The following is a 13,477-nucleotide window of genomic DNA, read 5'->3' on the forward strand; positions in this document are numbered from 1 at the left end:
GTTCGAGCCCCGCGTCGGGCTCTGGGCTGATGGCTCAGAGCCTGGAGCCTGTTTCCGATTCTGTGTCTCCCTCTCTCTCTGCCCCTCCCCAGTTCATGCTCTGTCTCTCTCTGTCCCAAAAATAAATAAACGTTGAAAAAAAAAAAAGATGTCTGGTCTCATTTAGAAGAACTATTAGGAGCCCTAAAGGGTTTTATGTAGGAGAACGACATGATCAGACTTGAAATTTGAAAGAATTTCTTTGGCAGCAGAGAGGGCAGTGGGCTTGAAAGGGGAAGGACCAGGGACAAAGGTCAGCTAAGAGGCCACTGCAGCACATTGAGTAAGAAATCATGAAGACACTGCTAGGATGGATGGCTGCATCCAGAGTTGTGCATGTTTCCTGATGGGCGCGGTGTAAGAAGTTTCCTGCAGAGGGGCGCCTGGGTGCCTCAGATGGATGGTTCAGGGTCTGGCTCCTGATTTTGGCCCAGATCCTGATTTCACAGTTTATGAGCTCAAGGCCCCCACATCAGGCTCTGAGCTGACAGTGCAGAGCCTGCTTGGGATTCCCTCTCCCTCCTCTGGGCGTGTGCGCACACTCACTCTCAAAAATAACGGAGGTAAGAGGAGCTCCTCTGGATGGCTTTCGTTTGAGCCTGCGTGAGGCCTTCCAGACGGTGGTGTCTAGTGTCACCTGACTCCATGGTCTAGAGCTCCGGGGAGGAGTCCAGGAAGTCTTGCCCACTTTGAAGACCTCACCGCAGAAACGGCAGCTGAAGTCACAGGGTCGGGGAGATGACCGAGATCACACGAGTAAGAAGAAGGCAAAGGCATTGCTCGGAGGAGCACCAGCATTTAAGTGGTAGCAGAAGAAATACCAAAAAGGAAGTCAGGTCGGAGCAGAGGTTTGTTTTTGTTTTAAGAGTATGTGTGCGGCAGGTTGGTCAAGACGAGGACTGAAGGGAAGTCCATGGATATGGCTGTCAGGACACCAGTGACAGGAGAAATGACTATAAAAATGAAGACTAGCAGGTTTCACGCACAGGATAATTAATACATGTTTCACACAAGGGGCAGAAGTGAAGAGAGTGAGTTGAAGCGGGAGAGGGAAATGGGGAAGCGACAAAGGCCACTGCAGTGTTCGGAAGGAACACCGGCTCCACACCTCTGCCACACTCCAAGCCCACACCTGCCGGCCTCCAAAATCCCAGACCGCTCACTCGCATCTGCCAAGTCACTGCGGCTTAACCTCATCGGGGAGCTTCGCTCAGCTCCCCAGCACCGCCAGGTCGGCCTAACAGGACTGTTACACCAGCACTAACGTAGCGGCTTCACAGCTGACGCCGCTTGCTCTCAAGCCACTTGGTGGGAATTCTCAAACTGCTCTGCGGTTCAGAACCATGGCAGGCTCCCTGGCGCATTCCCAGAGGGTCCAGTACTGTGCTCTGTATATTATGGATGCTTAACTGTTACCTGGGCAAGATGTTTGTCTTTGCAAATATGCCCGAAAAAGCATCATGGAGGTGGTTAAGTCAGTGGTGGCTCTTATAGCTCATTCCAGGGAAGTGTGTGCTACCTAGGAAGCAAAAAATACCATTCACTGAATCCTTTCAGAGTTCCAGAAGAAACACCATTTGGGTTAGACACAGAGGGCCAGGAGTGACACAAACAGGAGAAAGTGAAACCTAAATATGCTTTCCAAGCAAACAATTCAGAGAAGAGGCATTGGCAGTTGATGGCAGAGGATTCCTACTATGCCAGATAGGGGAGTCTTGAAACCGCAATCTGCTATTCGGAGCCTGAATATTAACCCCGGAGGAACTCCTCCATAGCTAACTTTTCAAAGTAATTCTAAAAGAAACAGCTCCTGGCTGGTCAGTCGTTAAGAGCATCCGACTCCCGATCTCAGGTTTGTGAGTCCAAGCCCCACACTGGGTGTGGAGCCTACTTTTAAAAAATGAAAACAGAAAAACCGGTACTGAAGAGAATCCTGATGCACTCCTGAATCAAGAGGAGACTGAATGCTGACAGTATTCAGTTTCACTTCAGTATGCCATACAGTTCAAGTCCTGTCTTCTAACTCCCCCTACGGGAGCAGGAAACGGAACTATCTGTGAACAGGACCAACATTGAGCCAATGGTTCCCAACATGTCTCTTGAAACCCGTAAGCTTTGCAAAGACAATACACATTGTGGCCGCAGTTCTGACGCCGGATGGCCTTTGCTTTCCCACCTCTTTCTGGGGCTCCTTTCCCTAAGCCAGAGGGGGACCCAACAGGACTCCTGCCCCAGTGGACCTGGAGGGCCGAGAAGCCCCATCCCAGGAGGCTGTGAGGTTCCCGGTCGACCCCAGGCGGGGTAAACAGCTGTACAAAGGGCCCACCAACTGACAGCACTTTTGTCAGCTGCTCTGCCCTCGGCCTAGCTGCAGGGGGAGAGCCCACCGTGCAGCCCTGCAGCCGGTGGGAAGAACAGACGCTCAGGGTCAACAGAAGAGTGGCTCTCACACAAACACCGATTCAGAAGACGCGTTCTCAGCGAACGCGAAAGTAGGTCCCAGCCTCCCCGAGCCAGAAAAACACTCTGCCTGCATACGGGGAGGCAGTGTTCCAGTGGTCCGCAGACGAAGGGGCTGGAAGAAGCCACCAGCACTCTGCCCCTTAGAGTCACAAGCCACACTTGCTTTAAAACACATCAGGTTCACGGTGTTTTCTCACACAGTTTTATTCAGAAGTTTAAAATGTGGGCATTTTCCCCTAAAACAAACCATCCCCTGCCACTCCCCACACACCATCACCACTCCTGTTAACTTCTCTTGAGCGTGCTTACCACACATACTTGCAAAACACCTGGGGATCAAAACGTCAACTATTGGGTAATACAAAGGAACTACCAAGTTACACAAAAGAATCTCATTTACTTCCTTGTCACTAACAGACCATGAATGAAAGATTAAGGGGCAAACATTACCTTCATCCAAAGTTAATACTTCCCTATATTCCTTTTTTTTCTTCCTCTAAGACATTAAAACCCAAAGCAGTTTCATTTACTACTGTAACTCTGATATTACCCCATTTTTCTTTGCTGAATGGCTGAGCTAGGACACACTGTCAAGTTGATCCTAACCTCAAGCCTAGCAGAAAGCAGACTCCCAGTTGTAGGTTGGCCATGATGCTTTGCAACAGGCAAAATTACCACACAGGTGCAAATGATGCTTGAAGAGTTATCAAAAATTTTAAAATAATGCATTAAAATGGAGCCTCCACATTTTTCTGACGCAGCAAAATTCCTCTAAAGGTGGTGGCAGCTGTGAAAGAAAAGGCACTTTGTGCTAAAATTCAGAGGGTCTCTCGTGAGAATGCCACAACGGAGAGGCCTGGTCAGCCAGAGCTGCAGGCTACCCTTTGGGTGGAGAGGCGCATCCCCCAGGAAGGCATCTGCAAAGGAAAAATTCGTAATCATGATTCCAAGGCAAAATGGTTACTTAAATCGGAGAGGAGAAATACCGAGAGAGAAGACAAAACACGGCTGCATCAAGGACTGAGGAGTGAACTTTACACGGATTCGTAGGCTGGCTCTGCACTTTCTAGGGGGCTGGTTCCTTCGCTTCCAAGGAGGTTCCAGAGACCAAGCAGGAGCAGCACCTTAGCCAAGAGGGGTTCCAGGCTTCCTGCCTCTGCCCGGACTCTCCCTGCTGTGTTCCCAGGAAGGAACCGAGTTCCTGCTGGCAGCGCCTGCGGCTATCGCTGGTCCACGACAACGTCCGTCTTAGGGATTTTCTGATACGGCCATGAAGAGACACTGAAGGTTTTCCACGTGATCTGGGACTCCTTGGCAAGGCCCCGTGGCTTCTGGGCCTTCTGAAAGCACTGAGAGATGGAGCTAGTATCCCCCATCAACACTCAGAAAAGCAGCTTGAGTATTTTAGATGGGCAGGAGGAGAGAAATCACTGGATTGCGGGTCTTTATGCTAGTACCATAAATAAAGTGCACCGTGAATGGTGGCTATCCAAGCCACTCGCCCGAGGCCGAGGTATGGGGAGAAGCCCCCCACCACCCCCTCAGAGGACGGTGGGGCGTCTCCTTGAGCCAGAGTGCTGGCTGCTGAGGCTTTCGTTATTGCTTTATTTCCTTAGTACTATGGAGCTTTTAGCTGTAAAGGAAAAGAAATACTTGGTGGGCTTGGCAGAAAGCGTGTCTGTCACAAAAATCACAGAAATTGGCTAATATTCAATAAGTACGTGTTACAATCTCAATAATGTTTGATGATGGCTGTTTTTTCTCCTTCATTCTGATGAACTTAGGCAAATGAGTTTTTTAAAACCTCTATCAAATTGGCTCACGATGCTTCTGAAGAAGCAGCACAGCTGTTTATGGCCGATGCAGTAGAAATGGTCGTCTTTGTTCTACAGGTTTTCGGATGCATTATGGAAGAGACTCCACTTACTATCGCGTTTCAGGAGTTTACCATGACACACCGGTGGGTTCCGGAAACTTCCTGGAAACTCTTTCAAAAGAGCATGTGAGAGGAAAACCGCAATGTTGTACAAAGAACTCCGCTCCATTTAGGGTTCTAGTTCAAGGATACTATTTTGCTGCTTTCATGTAGGAAGGTATAGCCCCCCGAGCCGTCAGGCCCTCAAAGCGCTTGTATGTGTAATTGATGAAGACCCAGTCTTTGTTCTTGTAGTCAGTCTCAGGGTGATTACTTGTAGCCACTGGGAAAAAAATAGATGTGAGAATTGATTCACTGCCTTACCCAAATGGACTACTCAGTACTGAAGACATGACATTCTGAAGAAGATACCACAGTTTCTAGTTGGGAAACATTGTTTTTCACTCTGCGAACTGCCTGCGTTTGCTTGCCTATGTTCTTTGAACCTCCTATTTTTCACGGATACTTTCAAAGTTGTATTTTCCCACTTCCGTCATTTCAGGTCATCTAACCTTTAATTTAACAAATAAAAACCAAAGAACAAACCTGTGTGATTTACCCACCCAGTTCAAACATGGGGGTTTGTATTCAGTCTCCATTCGACAAGGTGTCACTGCTGCCCAGCATTAGCACTGGAAAACTACTCGCAAAGAACCGAAAGAACTGATGTTCCTCTACCTGACTTGTAAACACAACCCCAAAATGGGAGCGGAAATGATGTACCTATGAGGCAGCAGGAGGCAGTGTTGGGGATATTACCTGTTGGCTTAAGGATATCAGATTCCGGAAACTCATCGAAGTTTGAGGTATCATCGATGCTTTTGATTTCAATAGATATTGCAGCAGGTCTCTCTCTGCCAAGAACAGACATGTCAAAAATGACTGTGGTCAGTAATCACACAGATCACTGCTGATTAAGTCTTTCTCCAAAAAAGCCCTCTGGTCGGGGCGCTGATAGCACAGAGCCTGCTTGGGATTCTCTCTCTTGCTCTCTCTCTGCCCCTCCCCGGCCTGTGCTCGCTCACTCGCTCGCTCTCAAAATAAACTTAAAAAGCCCCCGGGTCTGACGTGGGAGGACTATCCGCTGGCAGGCAGCGTTTACTTTCTCTGAAAAGCTCGTGACACCGAGCGACCACGCCACCTGACCGCATCCAAACCAAATGAAAAAATACAAATAACAATTTTTCACAGCTGGGAAGAAAGACAAAAATAGTGAGAAAAATGAAAATCTAAACAATGCACTCCCCTCAAGGCCTGCCCTGTCTGTAAAAAGGGCAAGTAAACCTCTGGGTGCTCCCTCACGAAAGGCTCTGCGCTTCCTTCTACCAGAGGTTGTCAACAGAGAGAGTGGCTGAGGCGGAGGTAAAACTTACAGGAATGTAAGTCAGAACACAATCACGAGAGATGACGTCTTCGCCTTCTGTCTGGCAACCAACCAACCTGAGTAAGAAGGTCGGACGGCAGCAGGCGGTGCAGGCTGTTGCTGCCACTGGCTGCGCTCCGCAACCGCCACCGTGGCCACGTCCACCTCCCTCCCCACCCCCATCCTTCTTCCTCTTTCTTCCCTACCTCCCTACGCGTGGGGACAGCCCTGCTGGTGGCCCCCTGGTATAGAGAAGCTGGTGTGTTCTAGGTAAAAGCAAGGGCAACGTGCTTCTTAGGTGCTCCCTTCACCACGGAACCCGAAGTTCACTTCACTCTGGAAATAACTGCTGGCTTCCCCATACCCCACGCCACACGGCTGACAGGAAGCCCCAACTCCCAATCCTCACCGCGAACAAAGACAAGAAAAGACCCTGAATCTCTGAGCAGCTCTCTTCCCTTACGTGACTTACCAATAACAGTGTTTCTAAATTACTATTAAACAAATTACAGACTTTCTAAAATAATCCCGAAAACTTTTATATGGATATACCTGATATGTTCCCAGTCAACGCCTTCAAAAAAAGAGTTACTTTTGATTTCCTCAACTCCAGGGGCTCCAATTCTATGTTCCCACTCACAGCAGAATCTGGAAAACACAGAGGCCTTTCAGCATACCTCAAGTAATCACTTTGGAAAAAGAAAAAGAATGCCCCCCTCCCCCCTTTTTTAAACAAAGGGATGGGAGAGAGAGGGGGCAGACCAGGTAATAATTTAAGTTTAAAAATATGAATTCATTCATGTCAAAAAGCCTGGGTGGGAAGTGTTCTCTAATACCTCAAAATTAGATCCTTGGCTTTCTCAGAAATAGGAACTTCTGGAGGAAAAGTCAAAGTTTCTTTCCAGTTCATCACCTTCTTATATGTCTCTTGAGGGGTCTCAGAACAGAAAGGTGGGTAGCCTGTAATAAAAAAAGCACTTCAGAGCTTTTACATCCCAGAACTTTGAATCTGCCTGACAGTATTCTCCTTAAGATGATTCTATATATCTTCAACCCTCCATGACACGCACAAGATTTCCACTCATTCCAGAAAACATCTGAACTAATTTTTCATTCTCCCCCAAACTCCTAAACCCAAAGTGAGTTTGTGCTTCTGGTACCACAAAAGGAGCCGGCTCAGAGCTGAAGTTGGGAAAAGAAAGGAGGACACACAGAGGCTGCACACATGGAAACCACTGCGCCAAAGAAGAGAGGAAAGGGTGGAACATCATTAAGAAATGACTCCGTTCTAGGAATATCCTTATGCGGGTAAAGTGCCAAACAAGTTGGTAAGAAAAAAAAAACAGGGAGGCGCCTGGATGGCTCAATCCGTTAAGCGTCCGACTTCGGCTCAGGTCACGATCTCGCAGTTGGTGGGTTCGAGCCCCACGTCGGGCTCTGAGTTGATGGCTCAGAGCCTGGAGCCTGCTTTGGATTCTGTATTTCCCTCTCTCTCTCCCCTCCCCCACTTGTGCTCTGTCTCTGTCTCTCTCTGTCTCAGAAATAAAAAAAAAAAAAAAAAAAACAACAACAAACCACAGGCTTTAAAAGTGACCACCATGCCTCTTACTGAGAACTACGAGGCAAGAGGATAAATACTCTCATACCATATTACTCCGCATGCCCTCCACACAGATCACATCTGCCTCCACCGGCATCCACCCAGCGTCTCCAGAGACAACGCCGCCAGAGGCCACACTAGTCACCCACAGAATCACTCAGTACAGCCACGATACACTTACTCTTCTAGTGCTCTCGGGCATATGACCACCCCACCCCCCGCCGACCAGAGTGTCCCCCAAATACCCAGACACACCATCCAAATAAGAGGGAGAGATCAGAGGATTCCATGCTTTGAAGGCTTAGAGAAAGGAAGGGGACAGCAAATAAGTAAAGAGCATGTGAGGCAATGCCCAGTTAAAGTTCCCTGCATACAACGAATGTTCAACAAATGTCAGTGACTGAAAGAGCTGCCAGATGGAGAGGATGAAAATGCAGAATGGATAAATGATCAGCAAAGCAACCGCAGGATGCCAGCAGGCCAGAGAATATACTTGGCTATTTGACGGCCGAGCTTTCTGCCTAGGAAACTTCACGTTGAAAGACAAGAGGGAAGAAGTGCTTAGACCACCCCTAATCGAAACAGTCTATTATCAGTATGCGACTCAACCCTGGCTGCACAGAGAAAGCCCCTGAAAGCATGCAACTTACCAATAAGCATCTCGTACATGATCACGCCGAGCGACCACCAATCACAGAGCTTGTTGTACCCGGTCTGCATGAACACCTCAGGAGCGATGTAGTCAGGAGTGCCTACTGTGGAGAAAGCCTGAAACAGGTAGCACGCATCAGGGGGGCTCAGCAGGCAGGAGGGTGCCCAGAGTTCTGCTCCAGAGACCAAAGGTTTCAAGCACCATCTATGGCTACCCCCAAACTAACTGCACAGGATGGCCCAGGAGCTTAATGGCAAGTCTGATTTGCCAGAGCACTTCCAAAATGAACAGTGAGGCGAGAGACCATTCCCAAATACAGCCAAAGCCCACAGTCCACCAGGACACAGGATCCACGTTCACTTGTACCGTAAGTGACTGAGTACCCAGAGAATGCCAGGCTCTGTACTTAAATGCTTATGAGCCTATTTAGTCCTGACACAACTCGGTAAAGAGGACTTTAGTAGTCCAACTTTGCAGATACAAAAAATCTAACACTCAAAGCAGCTTTGTTCACAGGCTCAGAACTAGTTAAGTGGCAGAGCTCAGTGTGCAAATTTAATACCTTGTCTAAATCCTCCCTCTTTCTACCACCAACATTCCTCGATTTGACAAAATCGTAAAGGGAAGCTTTATTATCTATCACAAGCTAGTCATATCCTATAGGTTAGAGATTTACATCAATTTACCAAATTTACTTATTTATGTAAATAGTTCTTAGGGGAAATTTTTCTAAATTCAAGTAATCTACTGTCATATACAAGGACTACAATACCAGGGGGAAGTACACTCAGAGCCCTCCACTGTGCTCAGAATTTGAGAGTTTACAACACAGAAGACTCAGATTTATCTAAGTGCTTCTGATATTATAGTACTTTTTTTTTTTTAACATTTATTTATTTTTGAGAGAGAGAGAGAGCACACGAGTGGAGGAAGGGCAGAGAGAGGAGGACACACAGAATCCGAAGAAGACTCCAGGCTCTGAGCTATCAGCACAGGGCCCGACGCAGGGCCTGAACTCACAAACTGCGAGATCATGACCTGAGCTGAAGTCGGATAACTGAGCCACCTAGGCGCCCTTGTAGAACTTCTAAAATAAAAAAAAATTATACCTGTGTTGTCTTTGGAAAATATTTACTATGGAATACTGCAAACATACAGAAAAAAAAAAAAACAGGACAATACAACACATGTGTACCAACTGCCCATACTAACAAGATGAGTATTTGTCTCAGATCAATTTTTTTAAACACAAAACTACACAATTAAAACCAGATCCTCCCTCCTCTCCTACTGAAGTCAAAATCACCCTAAAGTTGCAGTGCTATGCTTGTATGAATATTTGCATAACTGGCATGATATTACTTCCCGAACATTTCAACTTTTAATAAAAGGTTTCATCTGGTGCTTAATTATTCTACATAATGCTACAACTTGCTTATTTAACTTAACATTATGATTTTGAGATTTATTCACGGAGCTCTGGCTCACCCATTTCACTGCTGTACACCTGTCCATTATACAAATGTCATAATGTTTTTTTTATCCATTCTTCTGTTGCTTCTAATGTTTCACTATGACAACACCTGAGTAAACATTCCCGTGACACCTCCTGGGTACTACAGTGAGAATTTCTCTCGAGGATATACCAGAAACAGTGTCACTGGGTCTTGCGCTATGAACATCTCCAACTTAACCAGATGTCTTCCAACTAGCATCCAAAGTGGTTATACCCATTTCAACACCCCCAGCGGGGATGAGCTCCTGGTATTCCATATCTCACCAACACTTGGTTTTGTCAGACTTTCTAATTTTTGCCAATCTGATGAACATGAAATGGGATCTTATGTTTTAATTTGCATTTCCTTTATTTCTAGTAAGCTTGAACATGTATTTATATATTAATTAGCCACTCAGGTCTTTTTTCTGTGAATTCCCATTCAGATCCTTTGCCCATTTGTTTTTTTAGTTGCATTATCTTTTTTTTTTTAATTGATTCATTGGAATTCTCTATGAATCACGGCATTAATCCTGGGATTCAGGAAATTAATCCTTTTTTAGTTTTAGAAATTGAAAATATCTTCTCCCAGTGTGAGGATTATCATTTTTATTACCATTTTTAAGTGATGTGATAATTTATTATATACCCAAAAATGTGTAATTATCAAATTATGAAGCATAATAAAAATGAATAACTATAAGTTCAACTAAAGAACTGAATTATTCCCAATGTCATTAGACCTAAATTTGCACTCCTCTCCCTTCTGTCAGCCCACCTCTCCTAACCTCCTAATCTGACCTTACAGGTCAATTTTGTTTATCATTCCTAAAGAAATTTAATTTTGCCCACGTCTCTCTCTAAATGAGATCTTAGTTTTATTTGGGGGCTTTGTAAAAATGATGTCATTCTACATGCAGTCTTCTGCTATTTTTCTTCTCAATGTCTTGTTCCTAAAATTGGTCCATGATGTCACATGCAGCTGTAGTTCAACTATTTTCATGGTTGTAAAATATTCTATCCCACAGTGTAACCATTTTCCTGTCTATGGACACTGGGTTAGTTCCAGTTTTTTGCTATTACAAAAATGCAGTGAACATTCTTATCCATGGCTCCTGGTTCCCAAGCACAAGATGCCCCAGACCATATGACTAGGGGCAGAAGTGCTGCTTGTAGGGCATGCACATGAATTATAAGATAATCCCAAAGCAGTGGGAGCATGTGGCTTATTTTTCATTTGTTTATGTCTTTCAATATTCAGAAGGGTTTTTTTTCCTTTAAAGTAGTAAAATCAAGTTTTATGATCTGTACTTCTTTTATCTTCATATTAAAAAAAAAAAAAAATCCTTCCTTACTCTAAGATCATGAATACACTGCCCTGTTCTTTCTTCTAAAAATTTTCAAGTTTTATTTTCCATTTACAATTTATTTTTGTGTATACTGTAAGACAGGAATCCATTTTTTCCATATAGAATTGTACAGTTTTTTTTTTATGTGGTTTTCTCTTAAATACAAATATTAAATAACATAAATGCCAGTTGTTTCAAAGTCTGAGACATGGGGGCGCCTGGGTGACTCAGTTGTTTAGGCATCTGACTCTCGATTTCAGCTCAGGTCACGATCTCACAGTTCATGGGATAGAGCCCCAGTCAGGCTCTGCACTGACTGCGTGGAGCCTGCCTGGGATTCTCTCTCTCCTTCTCCCTTCTCTCTGCCCCAGCCCCTGCTCAAATGTGCATGCATGCTTGCTCTCTCTCAAAAAAAAATAAATAACTTTAAATAAAGAAGTAAAAATAAAGTCTGAGACACGGACTGGACCCTCCCCAAGAAGTATTTTCATTCTAATTATAAAGGCTAAGAAACTACAGCAACCCTTCAATTCAGAAAGTAGATTTATTACAGCAAAGCCAAGCGCTAAGTAAATCTTATTTGTTAAAAGATTTGTATTATAAAACCAGGGATTGGGGTGCCTGGTGGCTCAGTTGGTAGAGCATGTAACTTCACCTCAAGGTTGCAAATTCGAGTCCCACGTTGGGCAGAGATTACTTAAAAAAATAAATATAAATATTTTAGCCCAGTGGCCAAAAGTTAAACCCTGGCTTGCTTTAAAAAAAAATAATAAAAAATCACAGAAGAGCCTTATCTTACGTTAGCTTCCAAAACACAGGTAAATATCAGTTTCCCAATAATGCAGGAGCTACTATTTAAGAAACAGTCTCTTTAGTGGAGGCCCTCAACCTTCACTATACAGTAAAATCACCCAGAGTCCTTTCAAAAAATCAAATACACAGATTATATGCCCCAAACCAACCGAATCAATCTCTGGGAGTGGGACCCAGACATCAATAGGTTCTGAAGTCCACAGGTGATTCTGATGTGCAGCCAAGGTTAAGATCTACTACTCTATGGAGAGACACAATAGAAGCATCTGATCAAATTTGTTCCTGGCATTTCCTAACCCTCAACAAGCTATGTAAACAGTTTTTCAACCACATATAGAATTCAAACACTTCAAGAGTATCAGAGTTCCTAAGGAAAGGAGACTATGATGTGACTGACTATACCAACTTTAAGTATCCCCAAGTTAATGTTAGAAAAAAGATATCAAAGATGAATTTCAGTTACCACATCTCCAGAAGTGTTTGGTTTAAGACCATGCCTCCTCCACGGCCCAGGTTTAACAAAAATATTCATTATGCTCATAGCATGGTCTGAGGCCTACCAGTGGGCCTCAAATCAAAAAATGCAAGCCTTTCTTTTGATGCTTTCTTAACCTTACAGGCATCCTTTTTCACCATGACAGCCAGCTACTACCAGCGACCTACTAAATGAGTTACTAAAGATACTACAGAGAACTCTGATTCAGCGTTTCACTAAGAATAAGAAGTCTGACCGAACACACTATTTGACAAACCTGCCAAGTCACTACCGTATACACCGACTAGCAGAGGTGCCGCCATTTCTAGATGATACATGTGCGTGGCCATCATTCCGAGTTAGTCATCATTTTCCCCAGCCGCTACTCTTGCTTCCTACGACCAGTTGTTAGTTTAACTTTACCATCATTTACTTCATTTGCTATGGGTTTCTAACGAAGCCTAAGAATGTGGTGATACACATTTCTATGATGTCCGGTCAATAAGTTTCCAAGAACTAGACACTGGACTGCACTTCAAATATAAATGAATGATTCAGAATAAAAGTTTGCCTAGACTGCAATATTTCACTGGTTAATCTGTACTTATTTAAATAACTTCCAACATACTATCAATAGGTAAATGCAATAATGTTACTTATTTTTAAGCTTGTAGGACATAATTTTATGTGTATATACTTAAATACTTATAAAGTAAATTATAAGCACTTCCCTTAAACTGCTCTCCAATTTTTATCACTAAGTCCTCTTTTCCACCACAAGGTAGGAAAGGGTGGGGCAGGTGAATTGAAGAGTCTGACTTGCCTAAGTGAATCAAAATTGTAAAAGTTTGAGACCCACTGCCTTAAAGCTCTGGGTAGGTATTTGTAACTTAGTTTCATCTTGAGAGACCTCCAGCTTAAAGATAACCCCTTTACCACCATAAAAACAGGCAACAAGGGGAGTAGGAAGGAAAGGGCTTGTCACGAACGTAAGAACTCAAAATGAAGTCCTCCACTGAAAATGTCACAACCTGAACAATACTATCTTCCCTCCTTCAAAAGATTACCTTTCGCTCCACGGACACAATGATAGCGTTCTATTAAGATAATCTTAAAAGCAAGGAACAGATGTGCTGTAAACATTTACTGAATGCACATTTATGTACCTATTTTTAAAATTTGTTCATACTTAGTTTGTAGCATTTAAGAAGCCACAGATATTACTTACTAGCTGACGTCTATTTCTTTTCCAGGTTTCTGCTTTCCTTTTGGAATTCATGTTCTGGAAAGCTAAAAGTAGAGACAACAAGTTC

The 13,477-nt window shown here is 44.2% G+C and overlaps 1 protein-coding gene across 2 annotated transcripts in view; it reads right to left on the reverse strand.

The window, feature by feature from the left end:
- Positions 1 to 2,681: 2,681 nt before the first annotated feature.
- STK38 (serine/threonine kinase 38) overlaps positions 2,682 to 13,477 on the reverse strand; it is a 41,823-nt gene continuing 31,027 nt past the window's right edge. For both annotated transcript variants that reach the window (XM_025925740.2, XM_025925741.2), the window contains exons 9-14: positions 13,393 to 13,454; positions 8,031 to 8,148; positions 6,617 to 6,740; positions 6,333 to 6,428; positions 5,177 to 5,271; positions 2,682 to 4,700 (exon numbers count right to left, since the gene is read on the reverse strand). In XM_025925740.2, coding sequence (XP_025781525.1) covers positions 4,570 to 4,700; positions 5,177 to 5,271; positions 6,333 to 6,428; positions 6,617 to 6,740; positions 8,031 to 8,148; positions 13,393 to 13,454 — 626 coding nt within the window. In that variant the 3' untranslated portion in view covers positions 2,682 to 4,569. The remainder of the gene's footprint in view (positions 4,701 to 5,176; positions 5,272 to 6,332; positions 6,429 to 6,616; positions 6,741 to 8,030; positions 8,149 to 13,392; positions 13,455 to 13,477) is intronic.

This window comes from Puma concolor, chromosome B2, assembly GCF_028749965.1.
Source record: "Puma concolor isolate L17-30 chromosome B2, mPumCon1.1.hap2, whole genome shotgun sequence".
Taxonomy (NCBI): Eukaryota; Metazoa; Chordata; class Mammalia; order Carnivora; family Felidae; genus Puma; species Puma concolor.